This window comes from Phoca vitulina, unplaced genomic scaffold, assembly GCF_004348235.1.
Source record: "Phoca vitulina isolate PV1807 unplaced genomic scaffold, GSC_HSeal_1.0 scaffold3, whole genome shotgun sequence".
Taxonomy (NCBI): domain Eukaryota; kingdom Metazoa; phylum Chordata; class Mammalia; order Carnivora; family Phocidae; genus Phoca; species Phoca vitulina.
Genome location: NW_022589706.1, coordinates 65046305 through 65066827, shown reverse-complemented (window position 1 = coordinate 65066827; position 20523 = coordinate 65046305). Strand labels below are relative to the sequence as shown.

The 20523-nt window shown below is 41.9% G+C and overlaps 1 protein-coding gene across 1 annotated transcript in view; it reads left to right on the top strand.

Moving 5' to 3' along the window:
- The first annotated feature begins 1056 nt into the window (after positions 1 to 1056).
- Positions 1057 to 20523, top strand: part of SLC10A6 (solute carrier family 10 member 6) — a 32148-nt gene continuing 12681 nt past the window's right edge. The window contains exons 1-3 of the mRNA XM_032400739.1: positions 1057 to 1560; positions 5224 to 6029; positions 19505 to 19623. Of these exons, the coding sequence (XP_032256630.1) occupies positions 5653 to 6029; positions 19505 to 19623 (496 nt within the window). The 5' untranslated portion in view covers positions 1057 to 1560; positions 5224 to 5652. The remainder of the gene's footprint in view (positions 1561 to 5223; positions 6030 to 19504; positions 19624 to 20523) is intronic.

Here is a 20523-nt window from a genome sequence, read left to right as displayed (position 1 = left end):
ATTGTCAAAATGTTTACATTTTAAATATCTCCATAGTATCTCATTGTATCATAATTTACTCAAATTAGTCTCACTTTGGGAATTTAAATTCCCAGTTATCTGCATCTATAAATAATAATGGTAATATAAATAAGAATGTATTTATAAATAACAGCCCTGGGGCTCCTAGGTGGCTCAGCCAGTTAAGCGTCTGCCTTCGGCTCAGTTCATGATCCCAGGGTCCTAGTATTGAGCTCCTCATCGGGCTCCCTGCTCATCTTCTTGCTCCTTCCTGCTTCTCCCTCTCCTGCTCCCCCTGCTTGTGTGCTCGCTCTCTCTCTGTCAAATAAATAAATAAATAATCCTAAAAAAAAAAACAAAACAATGCTACTATAAATAGAAACATTTGCCCCAAATAATTAATAAATTTTTGCCAGTATTGCAACTTATTTATTAAGACAGCTTTTTAGAATTATAGTGACAAAGCCTATTTGGTACATAGTGCCAGACTTTTCCCTGAAAGGTTATATGAATTTTTAATCCTACCTGCAGTGTGTAAGAATATACTTTCACTCAACTTTTATCAACAAGGGACAGTTACCTTAAAATTGTTTTCTTAGTGATGGGAAACACATCTTATTTTAATATACTTAAAATTTATTAGTGATGTTGATTTCTATATTGCTTTTTTTCCCCTATGGTTGTTAACTGTTGTGAATTTTCTGTTCAAGTACTGGGTTGTTTTTTTTCTGCAAGGTGATAGCATTTTTATTTCTGAGGTTTGGTTTTTTTAAAAAAAATATAGAGGGGCTACTGGGTGGCTCAGTTGGTTGATCGGTTGATTGTCTGCCTTCGGCTCAGGTCATGATCCCAGAGTCTGGGGATCGAGCCCAAGGTCGGGCTCCCTGCTCAGTGGGGAGCCTGCTTCTCCCTCTCCCTCTGCTCCTCCCACCCCGCTCATTCTCTCTCTCTCTTGCTCTCTCACTCTCTCAAACAAATAAACAAAATCTTTAAAAAATATACAGAATTAGATTTTTTACCTTGTGTCATGTAACAGTCTATTTTCTTACTGCCAATTTCCTTTGGGTTGGATAAATAATTAATTTGGATTAAATTAATAATTAGTTTAGATTAAATACATAATTGCCTTTTGTTTTGGATCTATCTCATGAGTTTACCTAAACTCTTGGAACCTATAGGATTTGTTTTTTTCCTTTTTTTTTAAAGTAAGCTCTAATGCCCAACATGGGGCTTGAACTCAAGACCCCAGGATCAAGAGTTACATGCTCTACCAACTGAGCCAGCCAGGCACCCTGGAACCTATAAGATTTTTTATGTCCTTCAATCATCTAGAAGTTTCCCCTTAAACTAATTTTCAGAGTTTGCTGAACAATTCCTTAACCATGTTGAATTACCTTTCCTTTTGGGACTTTTCCTTCAGCCTTTATATTCCCAGACAGAAGAGGCCGGCTTTTTAGTTGGTTTTCCTGAAGAATATCTTTCACCTCTAATTCTATTTGCAGAGAATAGAAATGCATGAAATATTTCCTGTGATTTGTACAGCTGGATCTCAAAATTAAGGTGCGTATATGTTGCACATATTCAGGTGCATTTTAAGCTTGTGAGCACATGAGATAAACTTAGAAATTAGGGATTAGTTGGTTTATTTCTCCATGTTTATGCCAAATTGTGGTGTTTTAGCCCTGAGCTATGTTTAACTGATTGTCAGTCTTTTCAGAATGATCCTGCTATCAACTACTTTCATTGCCTCCCATCAGTGTGTTCCAGGGAAATGAGGATAGGCTGAGAATTAGACTAGGATTTAAATCCTAATGTTAATTTCCTTGTCTAATAACCTTGGACAAATCGTATGACCCTAGGAGCCTTCGTTTCCTTATCTGTGACATGGCAATGTAGTAGTTACCTCTTAGAACGGATGTGAAGATTGAATGGGCTCTCATGAACTACCTCACTAGCTTAAGTATAAATTTGGTCATGCCTTTTAAAAATTTCTAATCACTTGAATCCCTACATGCCAATAAATTTAGGATCGATCCCCTATTTAAAATCTCCTTTACAAATTTTTTTTTTAAGATTTTATTTATTTATTTTAGAGAGACAGAGCATGAGCAGGGAGAGGGATAGAGGGAGAGGGAGAGAGAATCCCAAGCAGACTCTGCGCTTAGCATGGAGGCCAGTGCGGGGCTTGATCCCAGGACCCTGAGATCATGACCTGGAGTTAAGATCAAGAGTCCGACACTTAATCAACTGAGCCACCCAGGTGCCCCTAAAATCTCCTTTATAAATTGACAAGAACTCTAGGGGCTTACTCTTTCAAGGGAGTTTCCTTCCCAGGACGGGGACAAACTGGGAAAAGCCTGGCATCCACTGGAAGGCCCTGGTTTCAGCTGCTGCTGTTTTGTCGGGACCTTTTGAATCAGTTGGTTCCACCTAGTCCAATGGGCTGTTACCCATTTCTGCCTTGTCCCTTCTAGTCCAGATCTTTGCATACAACATGGTGGTGCTGAAGCTTGGCCTCTCAAGGTTACTTCTTTTCAGATTACATCCACATACTCCAGTCATTGTGTCCTATATCATCCTGTGACATCTGTGCCAGGGTGACTTGATCTAGAGGAAATTGTCATCAGTCCAGATACCCCTTGCTTTCATGGTGGGTAATTGGACTTTAGTATCTTTTCCTGACAGTGGACCTCAGCTGAAACCATCCTAATTCATTTGAGAAATTCTGATAGCACTGCATTTCAGAAGGTAAGAGTCCAAGGTCACCTTCGCTTTCAGGAAGCTCCTAACATCCACTAAGCAATGCAGCCCCCTTCTCCCCAGCTATCAGAGCTGAGTACCAAGCAGAAGTTCCTATCACATCGTCCTTGATGACGAATGTCTTATTAAACTCAAATTTGGATAACTAAGAAGGGCCTTTGAGTGACTCCCAAGAAACGAAGAAGGTCTACCAAAGGCCTTTTTGACATTATCCAGACAGAAATAATGTGATACCTTCTCTCACTAAAGTAAAAAAAAAAAAAAAAAAAGTTCTGCTTCACTAGATACAGACACATATGTATAAAGGACCTAGCATGCCCTGTCACCTAGTAGGTGCTTAGAAAATGTTTGGTCTCCCTCCTCCAGTCTTCCTCAGCTCAACCACATCTCTGCCCACTTCAGCTGGAAACACAAAGCTTTCCAGAGACCTAACTTGTTCCTAAGTGTCCATTTCTCTGCTTAGCTTTACATTGATACAGCTTTACATTACATTGGTTCTGGGTTGTCTTCTTTTTTTTTTTTTTAAGATTTTTAAAATTTAATTTAATTTTTAATTAATTTATTTAATTTTATATTAAGATTAATTAATTGATTAATTTGTCAGAGAGAGAGAGCACAAGCAGGGGGAGTGGCAGGCAGAGGGAGAAGCAGGCTCCCTGCTGAGCAGGGAGCCAGCCCCATGCAGGGCTCGATCCCAGGATCCTGGGACCATGACCTGATCCGAAAGCAGATGCTTAACCACTGAGTCACCCAGGTGTCCCCCGGGTTGTCTTCTGACAGGCTCACCAAGCTAGGTGTAAACGTTGGCTTATTCTTGGGCATGAATCAAGAGTTGGTGGCAGTAGGTCTTCATGCTGACCTCTGATGGCCTCCAGCAAGGTTCTACCTTCAGAGCTGCTTTTAAGGTGTCTTTGCCTAAGCCAGTTTATACTTTCTTCAAATAGTCAGATTTTTTTAAAAAAGATTTATTTCTTTATTTTAGTGGGGGAATGGCAGAGGGAGAGGGAATCTCAAGTAAACTCCCCGCTGAGCGGGCTCAATCTCACGACCCTGAGATCATGACCTGAGCCAAAACCAAGGGTCGGACGCTCAACCGACTGAGCCACTCAGGTGCCCCTCAAATTGTTAGATTTTATTTTACATTTGACCCCAGGATCATGACCTGAGCCGAAGGCAGATGCTTACCCAACTGAGCCACTCAGGCACCCCTTAATTTGTATTTTTACGTAGCAAACATGCTCAGAGCACTTTGTCATGGAAAAGAATTTGCTAATCCAAAAATAAACAATGCATAGCTAATATCCCTCTTAAGACAGGTAGAGGTGTTTTATAAAGTGTGCCTTGTCACCAACCGTTGCCCCATAAATAAACTTTATGCTTTCTGTGAGAAAGGGTGTGACATCTGCTCTTTTGTAGGTTTAGTTTCATGGAACCATATTTTCCTTGTCTGGTTTTCCAATGAAATGTGTGTCTGTGTGGTTAAGACACACAGAAGGGCCCCTGGGCCATTGCGGTCAGAGGCTGGCCTCAGACTCTGTCTCCAGCCTTCAAGACAAGCTCTTTATTACATTCTCTTGCAGAATTCCCAGACCTCACCACGAGGCTTAGGGGTGTGGCATCTCAAAGCCGACTCTGTTCTCCAAAAGAAAGTGACAGCATCCTTGTATTATTTTGGGTACATAAATGAGTTTCCACATGTTTGATGAAACAAACTAGGTGCTTAATACCATATTATTCTTACAGGTATTTAATTATTGGCTTCAGATACAAATTCTAGTGGAAATAGAAGAAAAACTGAGGGGTGCCTGGCTGGCTCAGTCGGTAGAGCATGCAACTCCTGATCTCAGGGTTATGAGTTCAAGCCCCACGTTGGGTATGGAGCCTACTTAAAAAATAATAAATAGGGTGCCTGGGTGGCTCAGTCATTAAGTGTCTGCCTTTGGTTCAGATCATGATCCCGGGGTCATGGGATAGAGCCCCACATTGGGCTCCCTGCTCAGCTGGAAGCCTGCTTCTCCCTCCCACTCCCCCTGCTTGTGTTCCCTTTCTTGCTGTGTCTCTGTCTGTCAAATAAATAAATAAAATCTAAAAAAAAAAGAAGAAAAACTGAGACCAATTCTGAAGCACTCCTGAAGTGATCCTTACTCCCTCCCGACATTTCCTTAACTGATCTTTTGCTTTAATATTTTTTTTTAAAGATTTTATTTATTTATTTGACAGAGACACAGAGAGAGAGAGAGAGTACAAGCAGGGGGAGCGGCAGGCAGAGGGAGAAGCAGGCTCCCCGCAGAGCAGGGAGCCCGATGCAGGACTCGATCCCAGGACCCTGAGATCATGACCTGAGCTGAAGGCAGACGCCCAATGACTGAGCCACCCAGGCGCCCCTGCTTTAATATTTTCAACAGAAATGTTTTGCTAATGCGAGGAGGAGTGGCTTTGGCTTAGCGCCTTTGTTTTTTCCAGTTGGTCTTCCTCTCCACAAAACATTGCATCCTGGTTCTTTGAAATCCCCACTGAATTTGGAGAAATTATGTCTTGGCACTCAACCTATTTTCCTGGAACACAATGTGATGCTGACGACACAGCCCAGTCACTCCACTTGACAATAAATTTGCTTGTCTCATTTCACTTGAATATTCAGTGGTAAGAACGGAAGTGGAAAGCCTTACTTACCACAGTTTATTATATGTTTCGTGCCCATGATAATTACTTTTATAAGGCCATTCATGAATACATTGATCAGATTAGGCTGAATCACCTGGCTGGCCAATAGCCATCGGAATGATTCTCCATGCATGACTTGGTTGCATTATTACAAAACGTGGAAGAAGAGACCTGCCCAGCCAGCGCGGCAGATGTTCATTTATGATGCTGCCTTAAGGAGATGAAGACATGAGAGCGAATTGTTCCAGCAGCTCAGCCTGCACTGCTAACAGTTCGGAGGGAGAGCTGCCTGTGGGACCAGAGGTACATGGGAACCTCGAACTTGTTTTCACAGTGGTGTCAGCCGTGATGATGGGCCTGCTCATGTTCTCCCTGGGATGCTCTGTGGAGTTCCGGAAGCTCTGGGCGCACATCAGGAGACCCTGGGGCATTGCTGTGGGGCTGCTCTGCCAGTTTGGCCTCATGCCTCTCACAGCCTATCTCCTGGCCATCAGCTTCTCTCTGAAGCCAGCCCAGGCTATTGCTGTTCTCATCATGGGGTGCTGCCCGGGGGGAACCATCTCTAACATTTTCACCTTCTGGGTCGAAGGAGATATGGATCTCAGGTAAGGTACACTAGGGAAGCCCAGAGGTCTCTCCCTGATAGCACTGACACTTCCGTGTTAAAAACTCTGCTGATCTTTAGGTAGGGGTTCCAGTGGGCAGCGTTTTATGGAGTTCAGTCTTGGAAGGACTTTCCTTTCTGAGCTTAAAATGTACTGTGCTGTGATCGTCCTCTGTGTTACTGGCAACTGCTTCTCCGAGTAGTAGGGCTTGCTTCATATGTAATAGAGGAGGCAGGTTTCCTCCTGCCCCGATGGCCTGTCCTAGGCATGAACTCATTCTCGCCCACACCGGCAGGGTTAGCAGTGCTGGCTCCCAGTCTCCCAGGACACAGGCTGAGAATCCCAGGAAGCTCACGACAGGGGTCTGTTTGGTGGTGGTGGGAGTGGTGGTGGCAGAACCAGAATGACACCCTCCCAGCTCTAGTTAGCACGTGTTACCTTTGCATCTATTTTATGAAACAAGTATTTGGGGGCATTGGATAAAGGAGCTTTTGGGGTGTGTGATAGACATGTCCTGTTTTAAGTGCTGGTGGTGGCCTGTTGAGTTGACCTGGGGAGCAACATAAAGGCTTTTATGACAAAAAATGTTCTTTCTGGTTGCTTTGCAGAGTAGTAAACATTCATCACTAGAAATCTCCTTCCTTTGGTTTAAGCCAGGGACCTTATTTCCAATTGTGTTGTGAATAAATGCCCCTGGGAAACATTAGGCTTTATCATTCGTTTACACTTTAATGAGGATGAATTAATCACATATCTTTGGGAGTACCTGTTTCGATGCTGAAAAAAGGGCATTTGAAGAAAGAATAGAGGGGATGCCTGGGTAGCTCAGTCGGTTAAGTGTCTGCCTTTGGCCCAGGTCATGATCCCAGGATCCAGGGATGGAGCCCCGCATTGGGGTTCTTGTTCAGCGGGGAACCTGCTTCTCCCTCTGCCTGACTCTTCCCCTGCTTGTGCCCTCTCTCTCTGACAAACAAATAAATAAATAAAATCTTAAAAAAAAAAAAAAATAGAGAAGGCACAATTGGAAAAATAAAAGCAAAAAATGGTGGTCTTTCTAGATTCTTTGTTTACTTATGAACTGCTTCACCTCCTGCCCAAGGGAAGAATGACTTATGAATGTAAATCTTTGTTCGATGTGTATGTCATTTAGTTGAGATTTATTATGCAATGCATGAATGAATCAGAGGTGCTGATGGTGCTGGGAGTTCACGTCAGTGAACCAGCTACAGGTCTGTGTTTCTAGTTCTCTGCGTGTGCTGAATGCTCAGTGTATGAACATGTTTCACCTGTGAATTTTAATGGGCTCATTCCAGGCAGATGAATTAATTTTCATATGACAATGCTTTGAGTTACCCACTTATCAGGGGTTTGGAAAGAATCACTAATTCAAAAAAATGCATTAATATACACTGCTAATTCCAATTACATCAAGTTGATCATTAACATAATAATTGGAAGATGATAAATATTCTTTACACAGTCTACATATCAGTGATAAATTGTGAGACCTAAATATTTTTGGAAAGAAAAAGGACATTTTATGAATTGAGTATGTTGCTAGGCATAAGGTAGTTGCTTTCATGTACTCTTTCTCTTCTTTCTTGGTTCTCATAATAACCTTGTAAGTGACCTTTTATTATCCTGAATGTTACAGCTGAGAAAATGGTGACTCAGATTGGTTAAGGAGGTTGCCAAATGCTACAGCCAAGTATGGAAGAAGGCAGAAGTGAATTCACATCTGTTTCTCATCAGTCTGCAATTTAGGCACTTTCTTCCATGCCATTTATTAACACAACTCAATCTCCTGAGTAGGAGCATAAATCTTAAACCAGTGTTCTCAAACACTTCTGCTCTGGGAAAGAGAACATTTATTAACTTCATCTTTTATTAGCCAACATTGTAATAAAAATACCAGTGAATAGGAAGTCTATAAAAATAAAGCTCATTTTGCTTCCTTTTGCCAACTCTGTCCTTAATTAGCCTCATGTTAGTCAAATTATTTAACCTATAAACCTCATCTCCTCATTTGTAAAATGGGTTAAAATTACCTATTCCCCACAAGACTGTATTTTAAGGAGGAAATATACACTCAGGATGCCAGGCACATGATAGGTATGTAATAAATATTAACTACTTCTCCCCCCCTTTTAATTTTAAGATTTTATTTATTCATCTGATAGAGAGAGAGCACAAGCAGGGGGAATGACATGCAGAGGGAGAAGGAGAAGCAGGCTCCCCGCTGAGCAGGGAGCCCAATGTGGGACTGGATCCCAGGACCCCAGGATCATGACCTGAGCCAAAGGCAGACACTTAACCAACTGAGCCACCCAGGCGCCCCTCTCCCCTTTTTAAAAATTCTGATTTAGAATCTCACAAACAAAACAAAAAATAAGAAAAAAAACACTGTAAGAAATGAAATTTTTAAATGGTGACTAAACATTAGATTTTCAAAAGCTTATCAATACGAGTAATAAAATCTTAATTCTCAGTAAAAATTGCAAATAGGAGAATATTCAGTATTCTTGATTGAGACCATATCCAAATTCATTACATTTCTTCCCACTTGATTACCAACAAAAATAACTTCTAAGCAAAAAAAAAAAAGTAGTCCTTGATAGGAATTCTGTTTTCATGCTAGATAAAATTCGTAAGACTTTAGAAGAACATCTTCATTTCACAAAGGAGGAAATTGAGGTTTAGCTCTGTGCAGATCTCCCAAACATATGTCTCATGCCTTAATTCTGTGCTTCATTCAATCTACCTGCAGTTCTCCATGTGTTCACCCCAAGCAGGGCGTTTCAGAATCAACGTGTACGAACCAGTTTCTGCATTTTGCATATCTGATAACACCCATCACTGTCCCAGTTACCTGGGCTCAGCATTCTCCTGTGGCTCCTTTCATTCTTCTGCTCATTCACTGAATCCAACGTCTAGACTTGTAGCCCATCCTCTTGCTTGTCACTCACAACCGGTGCTTCCTCATTTATCTCCACTGCCAGTTCCTTAACGCAGGCCCTCATAATTTCTTTCTTGGCCAACTGCAGTATCTTCACAGTCTTCTCTCCACCTTGGGTCTCTCCACCATGGTTTTATAGTATGTGGATGAGGCAGGCTCTGGGGTTGTAATGTCTATATTTAAATCCTGACTTGGGACCTCTTTCCAGTAACTGGAAATCATAACACTTCCCTATGGTATTGTAAAGAGAAATGAATGTGATGCATATAAAGGCTTCTCAACACCTGCTAACTTGGGTAGACATTAAGCCAGGTCTAACCTACTTCTCCGGGTTTATTTCCCAATAAGCACAAAATAGTCTGTAGTCAAAATGGACTACTCACTGTTCTCTGAACATATCCCACACTTTGCCAACTTCCTTTGCCCATGTTGTTCCCACAGCCTGGACTGCCTATTTAGTCCCTTCTAGTCATAATATTATCCTTCATTATAATTGTTCTGGAAAGCAACTGGCTGTTATGTATGAAGAGCCTAAAAAATTACCCTGTTCCTGGACTGAGCTCAGCTAGTCTTGGCTGGGTTCTTTTACATGTTTGGGGACTGGATAAATGTAGATTGGTTTTGGATGGCCTCATCTGGGAATACTGGATTCTCTTCCACATGGTCTTTCATTCTCCAGCAGGCTAGCCTAGACCTAATCATATGACAGAGGCAGGGTTCTGAAAAAGAAGAAGCATACAAGGTCTCTTGATATCTGGGCTGGACACCATTTCATCATCACTTCCACCACATCCCACCGGCTGATGCATTTTGCAAGGCCAGCCCAGATTCAAGGACTGGAGAAGTAGATGCTGCGTCTTGGTGGATGTGCCGCAAGGTCACATTGCAGAGGGCATGCCTAAGAATGGGGTGAAGAACTGGGGACATTTTTGCAATCTACCGTACTAAAGATGGACAGAAGTCTTGCCTTTGAGGGTAGGACGTGAAAACTAAGATGTGGCATTAGACTGTCGTAGTGAAGCACACCGTGGAGCCAGCACGTAGAGCTGTCACTTACTAACTGGGTCATCTTGGCAGATCATATAAAGTCTTTATGCTTCAGGGGCGCCTGGTAGCTCAGTCAGTTAAGCGTCCGACTTGATTTCGGCTCAGGTCATCAGCTCAGGGTTGTAAGACCGAGCCCCACCTTGGACTCCACGCTGGCCGTGGAGCCTGCTTAAGATTCTTTCTCCCGCTCCCTCTGCCCCACCTTCTCCACTTGTGTGCGCTCCCTCTCGCTAAAATTAAAAAAAAAATTCTTATGCTTCAGTTTCCTCACTTCTAAAATAGGGGGAAGCATAATCTACCTCATGAGTTGTTGTGAGGGTTGAATGAATATATATAAAGTGCTTAGAATCTCAGCTGACACAAAATGCCATGCGTCATTATATGGGGCCCTGTGTCAGGGTCTGTGGTTTAGTCTCTGCCCAAGAAGCTGTGTGACTGAGCAGTTTACTCCTCTGGACCTCAATTTCCTCTTTTGTAGAATCAATGAGTTAGACTCTCTGAGTCTAACTGAGTTTTGTACATAACATAAAACCGACCATTTTAATCCTTTTCGAGGGTACAGTTCAGTGGCATCAGCACACTGACACTGTGCGGTCACCAGCGGCCATCTCTCCATAGTTGTCATCTCAAACTGAAACTCTGTACTCATTACACAGTAACTCCCCTTTCCCTTCAGACCCTGCCAACCACCATTCTCCTGTCTGTCTCTTTGAACTGGACTAAATATCTCATATAAGTAAAATCATAAAATATTTGTCCTTTTGTATCTGGCTTATTTCACTTAACGTGATGTCTCCAGAGTGCATCCATGTTGTATCGTGTGCCAGAATTTCCTTTCCTTTGAAGGCTGCGTGTATATACCCCATGTATGCATAGGCATGTATGTATCGCCAGATCCATTCATCTGTTGATGGACACTTGCATCGTTTCCGTCTTTTGGCTGTTGTGAATAATGCTGCTGTGAACACGAGCGTGCATATGTGTTGGAGTCCCTGCTTTCAGTTCTTTTGGGTATAAACCAGGAGCGGATCTGAGGCCTTTTTAAGTTTTAAGTATTTTGGACAATAGGAAAAGAAAAGCAATTTATGAGGTCTGTGTCCCCCTCCCCCCACCCCAGTTTTCAATGTTTTTCCTGAAATTGTTTGACAGAGATGCCTCCCCTCTCTGTCCGCACAGCATCAAATATGTACTCCTTGTCATCCGTAGGAGGGCTCGGCAACGGCTGAGCTGCTTATCTGCCTGAGCCACCGGCTCTGCAGCCGCCTCGAGGGCTTGTTCACCTGTGCGTGCTCGGCCGGCCTGGTGGGGGGCGCGCCACAGACGCTGACTGAATGACTGGAGGAAGGGTTCTGATTGTCTGTGTGTGACGTGAAAACCCCTCTGGAAATGCAGTCAGTTTATTGGTGCAACTCGGGACAACTCCCACTGTCTTCAGTTTGACAACTTGTGATATATGAGGTCCATTCTCCCCCAAGGATGTAGTTGTGTCCTGAGCTGCAGAGAAAGGACTCTGACTACTGGTGGTGGTGGAGCCTGAGGGGTTCAGTGGCCAGTTTGGCCTTTGACCTGTAAAGTAGCTCTTGGTCCTTCAGCAGACACCTGGGACATAGAACTTCAGATTCTTCCGGTCAGTCTGACATGGCCTGGTAGGGAACTGAAGATCATCTTACAAGACAGAAGTTGATTGAATCCATATGACTCCATGCAAGTTTCAATAACTCTCTGTACCTTGGTTTCCTTGCCTATAAAATGGAAATAGTACCTACACATATGGTGGGGCGCCTGGGTGGTGGAGTCGGTTCAGTGTCAGACTCTTGGTTTTGGCTCAGGTTGTGATCTTAGGGTCCTGAGGTTGAGCCCCATGTCGGGCTACTCGTTCAGCACAGAGTCAGCTTAAGACTGTCTCTCCCTCACGCTCTGCCCCTCCCCCCCAAAAATAAATAAATAAATCTTTTTAAAAAATACCTGCACATATGGTTATTGTATAGATGAAAAGAGAACATATATCTAAACGCATGAGGTGTAACACTTAGCAGGTAGTGCTCAATAAATCCTAGTTATTGCTGTGGAGAGGCAGCAGGTAGGAGTGACATTTATACTGGGGGATGGAACACCTAGCCTTGAACTCTTCTCTAACGCCAAGCCTGTTGACCTGAGCTGATAGCCTACTCCATGTCCATTTGCCTAGCCAGATGGTTTTTAATTTTTTTCCAGTGGAGAAGCAAGTGTGTACTTTCATAGTTTTGAATGTCAGAGTTCCTAATTTCATTAGTTTGATACTAAAACGACATTTGAATAATTTAAATCCAATTGCAAAATTGTATACTTATAGACACCGCACTTTAACATACTGCATAAATATGCCATTTCCTTGTTTTAAGGGAGGTGCAGGATTTACCTGTTTGTCCAGACTTGCTAAAGCTGTCTCATTATTCTCTGTAATAGTTTGGGGATGATGATGCATTCTTCTCAGTGCAAGTGGAATCTTGTTACATGAAGTCAGCTTTTGCCAACAGTCTCCCTGTACGTGAAGAGCCAAGAGACCCGGTTAGCCGCATCCTCCATTTACACTGCACTGGGATTTCATGGCAGTAGAACGTGTGACTTCCACTGTACTCACACATGTTCACTGTGTGCTCTTACAGCTTTGTGGGTATTTCTTTCTTTTTTTTTTAGAAAATTTTATTTATTCATTTGAGAGAGAGAGACAGAGCACAAGCAGGGGGAGCGGCAGAGGGAGAGGGAGAAGCAGGCTCCCTGCTAAGCAGGGAGCCTGACGCAGGGCTAGATCCCAGGACCCTGGGATCATGACCCGAGCCCAAGGCAGACGTTTAATGACTGAGCCACCCAGATGCCCCATATTTTTTTAAAGGTTTTATTTATTCATTTGGGAGAGAGAGAGAAAAAAAAACTTTGTGGGTATTTCTTTTTTTTTTTTTTAAGATTTTATTTATTTATTCATGAGAGACAGAGAGAGAGAAGCAGAGGGAGAAGCAGGCTCCCAAGGAGCAGGGAGCCCAATGTGGGACTCGATTCCAGGACCCCGGGATCATGACCCGAGCCGAAGGCAGATGCTTAACCATCTGAGCCACCCAGGCGCCCTGTGGGTATTTCTAACAGTTGGCAGAGCACCATCTGTCAAGCACCATGGGCTCGAACAGTTGTGTAAAGGATAGAGCAGAAACCTATGTAATCAGGGATATAGAACAGTCTGATAGAAATCTCACATTTTCTTCCCACAGTCACGAATCTTACCTCTCTGCTGTTTGTGCAAAGCAATTCAGTGGGAAAGTGCTATGCAACTTCTCCAGAAGTTCAAGATTGAAGCGATGTAATGTGGAATTTCTTTCAGGACTTAGTAATATGAAGAGCCAAGGAATGTAGCTTTATCATAGGCTAAGAATTTGAAAAAGCTTCCTGTGCACCCTCTTCATGGACAGAGGTTTGAAAGCTGTGGCAAACTGCTTTTCTTCCTTCATCTGTTCTCTAGGTAGGAAGAAGTTGGCTCCAAGTAAGCTTTCTTAATAGGGTAAAATGATTTTAAACTCCAAATAGAATAAAATATAGGCAAGAACTGCTAAGAAAAGTTGGAAAAAAAAATTTAAGTGGAAGTATTTGGTCTATCATATGTGAAAGCACACTATGAAAACACTGTAATTAAAAGTCTGGTATTCGCTTAGAAAAAACGTTTTGAATACATTTGGACATTTAACATATAAGGAGGTTGGCACTTCAATTTAGTGGAAAATTATTTAGTGAATAGTATTGCCATACTTGCCCCTCAATATAGAAGACAATAGATTAGCCTCAGACCTTCTACGATATAAAATATAAATGTTAGATGAGGTAAAAATATAAATATAAAATATCAACCTATAAGAAAGTAAAAAGTGGGGGCAACATTCGAATATCCTTAGGGTAGGAGGAAATCTTTAACAAGAGAAACTCAGAAGCCATTAAAAAAATGGACAGATATGAGTATCTCAGTGTTAATTGTTTATTATGGCAAATACCATGAGTGTAGTCAAAAATATACAATAAGTTTGAAGAAGCTATTTGTATTATACATGATGATCCATACTCTAATTTTAAAAGAGCTCCTACAAGTAGAGAAGAAAAAGACGAACAAAGCTGTTTACAGAGGACATCCAAGAGGTCAGCAAATATGAAAGAAAGCACAAGCTCTTAGAGAGTCAGGTGTATAATAAAATAACAGGTGTATTTTTCAATGTTCTCATGAGAATTAAAAGGGATTGATCATATCCTGTAGTGGGCAAGATTGTGAAATGTAACAATCTTTTTGGAAAATAATATGGTGGTATCTATTAAAATAAAAAAAAGATCTTTGACATGGCAATTCCATTTTCAGGAGTCTATTCTACAGAAATAAAGGAATTATTTCGCCCCGCATCAGGCTCCCTGCTCCACAGGAAGCCTGTTTCTCCCTCTCCCACTCCCCCTACTTGTGTTCCCTCTCTTCGCTGTGTCTCTCTCTGTCAAATAAATAAATAAGATCTTAAAAAAAAAGAATTATTTCAAGTGAAATACATATAAGAATGTTTATCATAACTTTGTTTATAGTGGAAAAGCACTCAAAGCAATTTATTCATCATTAATGGAGTGATTGAAGAAATTATGGCATATTTAGATTATGGTATACTCTGCATTCTTTAAGCGAAAGAGTTTAAGCTACATGTATTGCCCTGAAGAGATATCTATGATTAAGTGGAGAAAAAAAGCAACCAAGCCGCAGAGTAAGGTGTAATATGTGATTGCTTTTAAAAGAAAAAACAAAAAGAAAGAACAAAGAAAAAGTCTTTCTTGGGGTGCCTGGGTGGCTCAGTCGTTAGCGTCTGCCTTCGGCTCAGGTCATGATCCCAGGGTCCTGGGATCGAGCCCCGCATCGGGCTCCCTGCTCAGCGGGAAGCCTGCTTCTCCCTCTCCCACTCCCCTTGCTTGTGTTCCCTCTCTCTCTGTGTGTCTCTCTCTCTCAAATAAATAAATAAAATCTTTAAAAAAGAAAAGAAAAGAAAAAGCCTCTCTTCATTGAACAAGCAACTATAAAATAAGACTTTGTAAAAGAAAAACTTAAACAAAAAACTAAAAAGAAAATAGGACTGATTAAAAGACATAAGAGAAGGGAAATATACAATCACTTGTGAATTACCTAAGTCTGAATTTCTTTATTTTTTTAAATTTTAAAGATTTTATTTATTTGAGAGAGAAAGAGAGAGAGAGAGAAAGCATGAGGGGGGAGAGGAGCAGAGGGAGAGGGAGAAGCAGGCTCCCCGCTGAGGAGGGAACCCCACAGGGGACTCAGTCCCAGGACCCTGAGATCATGACTTGAGCCAAAAGCAGACACTTAACTGACTGATCCACCCAGGTGCCCCCTAAGTCTGGATTTCTGGAAAGGGCACCAATCAGCTAAATATTTGCTCCTTAAAATGTTATTCACATTTGTACTTGGAAAAGCATGATTTTAGTTATTTAGTAGAAAATCTCTGTTTTTCTGGATTACTGTTGGGATGTTTGCCATTGCAATTTAGTGTAAAGGGATCATTTCACTAAGGTTTTCAAGGTTCACTTGCAGATACATGACATATGAGGAAGGCAGAGAGAACATTGCCCTAACACCAGTGTATCAACACATTGGTTCATTCTTTGATTCAGTAATTATTTAATAAGCTCCTCCAATGTGCCATAGCATGAGACAGCCAGGTTCTAGGAATGGCGAGGCCAATAAGGTCCTTGCCCTCAAGCAACTCTCCATCGGCCAGTCTGCCACACATCGATAGGTAAACAAGCCCTGGTGTAGGGTACGGTATATGAGGTAATGCCAATAAAAATGTCTAGAGGGCAATACCAACTGCTCTTCCAGGATGAACATTCTCAGTGCAGAGAGGTACACTGCACACTGAGGAAGGAAAAGCCCACAGCCAGCCAGGTTTGGGCAGAAAATGCTTTTTATACCCCCGTGCCAGTGTATGCATCATACTATATTTACAGCAAAACCCCTCACTGTAAAATATGATAGGAAACCCCCTGAATAATCAGACTGGGAGCAGGGCTATACAGTCTCCCATAAAGATGGGCTCCCTCGGTGGGCTGGGAGGTGGTTTGCCTTTCAGTCTCTTGGCCATTTGTGCCACGGACACAGACTGGGCGTATACTATGTGCAAGGCGGTCCGCTGTGAGAACTCAAACGATGAATATTGCAAGGTTTCCAGGCGGGTGGATAAACTCTTGCTCTACCCCTGGGTTGTGTTATGTGATGCTCCATGTGTCTCACCTCGTCAAATAGAGCAGCATTAACAGTGTTCAGAAACAGTTTGTATGTGCTTAGACAGATTGTGTAATTTCCCCTCCCACAATTAAAAAATATTTTATTGGCCTGAAGGATATCTGATTTCCATTTACCTACTTCCCCTAATTTTACTGATTCACTCTTTCACTTGTTCCGTCACCCAGAGAGGGACAAAGAACAGCCCGAGCTTGGGAGTTGGGAGTAGAGGTGGGGGAGGAAAGGATGGTTCTGGGGTGGAGGCACAAAAAACTGGGGGAAGATTGGATGGTCCTAAATCGACTTCTTGGGTTCTCATCTTTTTGATCTTCTGTTGGCATTTAGCCTTCATTTGAGGGCTCTTTTTTTCCTCAGCTGTCATGAAGCATGATCTCGTACCTCTCCATCCACTCCTCTGCTCTTTCTCTATACGCACCGTGGCTCCCTCCCTCACCCCTGTCCAGAGCAGGAAAGGTCCTTTCTCCTCCACACCCCTGGTCGCTGATTATGCATGCTTTCCTCCTTGCACCAAAGCTATGCATTTTACTGTGTGAATAAGTCCTGTTCTCCAATTAAGAAATCTAAAGACTTAGAAAATAAGGCTTTATATATTTGGAAAAAATAGAAACAACATAGTATAAATTTATGAAGCAATAACATTCCGTACGATGCAATAAAAGTATAGTAATCAGGAGTCTTTATGAGTCATGATCTCAGGGTCATGAGATTGAGCCCCACATGGGCTCCACATTGAGCCACACTGAGCCTGCTTAGGATTCTCTCCCTCCCTCTTCCTCTGCCCCTCCCCCTCTTCTTAAAAAAAAAAAGAAAAAAAAGGAAAAAGTTCTAAACTGAAGGATTTTTACTTCTATATAATATGTACTTGCAAATCCTCAAGACTCACAGTACTAAATTGGTTATCCTTTTCACTTGGAGACAATCTCAATCGTGACAAAGAGAAATGAATTGTCTGTCAGAAATCATTCCAGCTTTGGGGCGCCTGGGTGGCTCAGTTGGTTAAGAAATCATTCCAGCTTTGTTCAACAAAGACCAAAACTCTGTTCTGATTATTCTCATTTGTTTTCTTGGTAAAGCTGTGTGGCATGGGCTATTGTCAGGCTGTTTGGATTTGGTTCATTCAGCTCCTGCACTTACATTTCACTTCCCAAGATGGCCACATTTGTGTCTAGTGCTGACAGCAGCTGTGGTCCTGAGTTTTCCTTTGCCCACCCAAAGTATTTCTGGTGGATATCTTATTGTCATCCCTAACTTAATGTGTCCCCCCAGATTGATGCTAAGTGACCAGTACTATTGTCAACTACAGCACCATTTTGAAGTCCAGAAATCTTACTTTCTATTGTAACTCACCACTCTACTTCAATTCCTATTTCTAATCATGGGATTATACAATATCAGAATTCAAAGAGAACTTTTAATTGAGTCTAGCATCCCACATCAATTCTTTCTTGCTGTGGTTCTGTAACTTCTCTGGCTCTGTCCAGCTTGTTCTGTCTGAGAATCTGTGCTGTGGGGTCCCTTTTCTATCCATGGGAATCTTGGTGCATGTGGTATTTGGAAAACTTCTTCTGACCGATATTTGTAACACTTCACACTGGGCAAACACTTAGCCTTGCGGCAAATGTGCCCTCTTCCCATCTCCTGGTAGCAAAACAGACAAAGACATTATGGGAACAGAAAACTACAGACCAATATTCCTTATGAATATTTATGCAAACTTTTTAAAATGCAAACATTTAAAAAAAAAAGACTTATTTGAGAGAGAGAGAGAGAATGGAGGAAGCATGAGAGGGAGAGAATATCTAAGCAGACTGCCTCTGAGTGTGGAGCCCACCTTGGGGCTTGATCCCAGGACCCATGAGATCATGACCTGAGCTGAAACTAAGAGTCGGATGCTTAACCGACTAAGCCACACAGGCACCCCTAATGCAAACATTTTTAACAGAACACCTTCATATATTGATGGCAGTTGTGTAAAATGGTGCAGCTGCTTTGGAAATAGCATTTCCTCAGAAAGTTCAGCTATGATCCAGCAATTCCACTCCTGGTAGCCACCTGAGAGAATTGAACTCATATCTGCACAAAAAATTGTGCACAAATATTCATAGCTGCTTTATTCATAATAGCCCAAAAGTGGAAACTCCTCAAATGTCTATCACTTAGTGGAAGGGCAGCAATAATGTGGTCTATCCATGCAATGAAATATTACTCAATCATATGGGGCGCCTGGGTGGCTCAGTCGGTTTAGCGGCTGCCTTCGGCTCAGGTCATGATCCCAGGGTCCTGGGATCGAGCCCTGCATCGGGCTCCCTGCTCAGTGGGGAGCCTGCTTCTCCCTCTCCCTCTGCCTGCCTCTCTGCCTACTTGTGCTCTCTCTCTATCTCTCTGTCAAATAAATAAATAAAATCTTAAAAAAAAAGAAATATTACTCAATCATAAAAAATGGCATACTAATACATGCTAAAATGTGGATGAAGCTCAAAAATATTATGCTAAGTGAAAGAAGTCAGACACACAAAAAACACCACATATTGTATGATGGTATTCATATGAAATGTCCAGAATGAGAAATCCTATAAAGACAGAAAGTGGGTTACTGGTTGTCAGGGACTAGGAAAAGAAGAGAATGAGGAGCGATGGCTAATGGGGGGGTGGGGTTCTTTTTGGGGAGATAAAAAGTTATGGAAATAGAGAATGTTGCATAGTCTTGTGAATATATTAAAACACTTTAAAATAATGAATTTTATGGTTTATGAATTATATCTCAATAGAAAAAAAACTGTATAAAGAAGAAAAAACCCTTATACTACCAGAACATTGAGGACAAATAGATTCTCAAATAAACATGAGTTAATGGATGAGCATCAAATATTGCTGGAAATCTTTTTCTAAACCACAAATGCAGCCATCATTTGTTGAATAACAAGACAGGAGTGAGCTTCAAGTAACTTACCCGACGTAATCTCTAAGGTGTGTCCTGGGAGTTGCTTTTGGTCAGGACTTAAATCCATCATTTCAAACTCTTCCTCTTTTTTTTTTTTAAAGTAGGCTCCATGCCCAGTGTGGGGCTTGAACTCATGACCCTGAGATCAAGATTGGCACGCTCCTCCCACTGAGCCAGCCAGGCGTCCCTCAAACCCCTCCTCTTAAGCATCGTTTTACTTTCCCTTTCAGCATCACTATGACGACCTGCTCCACAGTGGCTGCACTGGGAATGATGCCGCTCTGCCTGTATCTCTACACCTCGTCCTGGAATCTCGAGCAGAATCTCACCATCCCGTATCAGAACATAGGTCTGTACTGGGCTTGTGAAATGGAATAGTAATAGTAATGGTGATGGCAATGATAATAGCTGTGGTTTGTTATGTGGGTCCTCTATGTGGGTTTTTAAATAAACAAATGCTCCAACACTTCTATATAGATTCTATGACCAGTTCCACTTCCTAGATTTTTAGGATGATAGAAGTTAAGTAACTTCACCAGGTTTGAGCTGCTGATCAGTGAAGAACTGGAATTCTGACTCAGATCTGATGGCAAAGTCCAAGCTCTTAACCTTACAAGAGTCCACGTTTGAAAATAAAGAGAAGTTACTTATTAAAAACACGCTTATACAATGCACTGCCAAGCTTTTGGTCTTGTTATGATCCAAAGGTTAACTGGATCACAGTGGGTCTAATGAGACTTGACTTCCCGCAGCTCCACTTTTCACATGGCCTGGGAGCCTTGACATTTTTACTGATCCAACATGAATGATTCCTTTCGATTACTAGAGCGTATCCACATGCCACAACCATACCCATATTTCTTCCATATCTCCTTTCAGGATCGTCATTTCTCATTAAACTCTGCCCTTTTTCTAGAGATCTCAGTCGACTTACTAGGCTTGGAAGAAACCTTGGGGAAATGATCTGGTTACTCTCCTTTGCTCAGAGTCTTTGGAGAATTGGCAGAAACTATGATTCTTAAAACTGTCAGTCTGGAGTCTCAAGTAATCACTCGGAGGGCTTTGCAACCATGGCCCATAGTTCAAAAACATGAATAGAGCCATGTTCCCATAACAGCTGGAGCCCACTGAATTTGTAAAATTTGAGTGAAATCTTAGAAATCATGATTTTATACACAACTTTTTCTGATCAGTAAGTTGTTTGCATATTCTGTTTTGGTAATATATTCTACAAGGCACTTGTAAACAA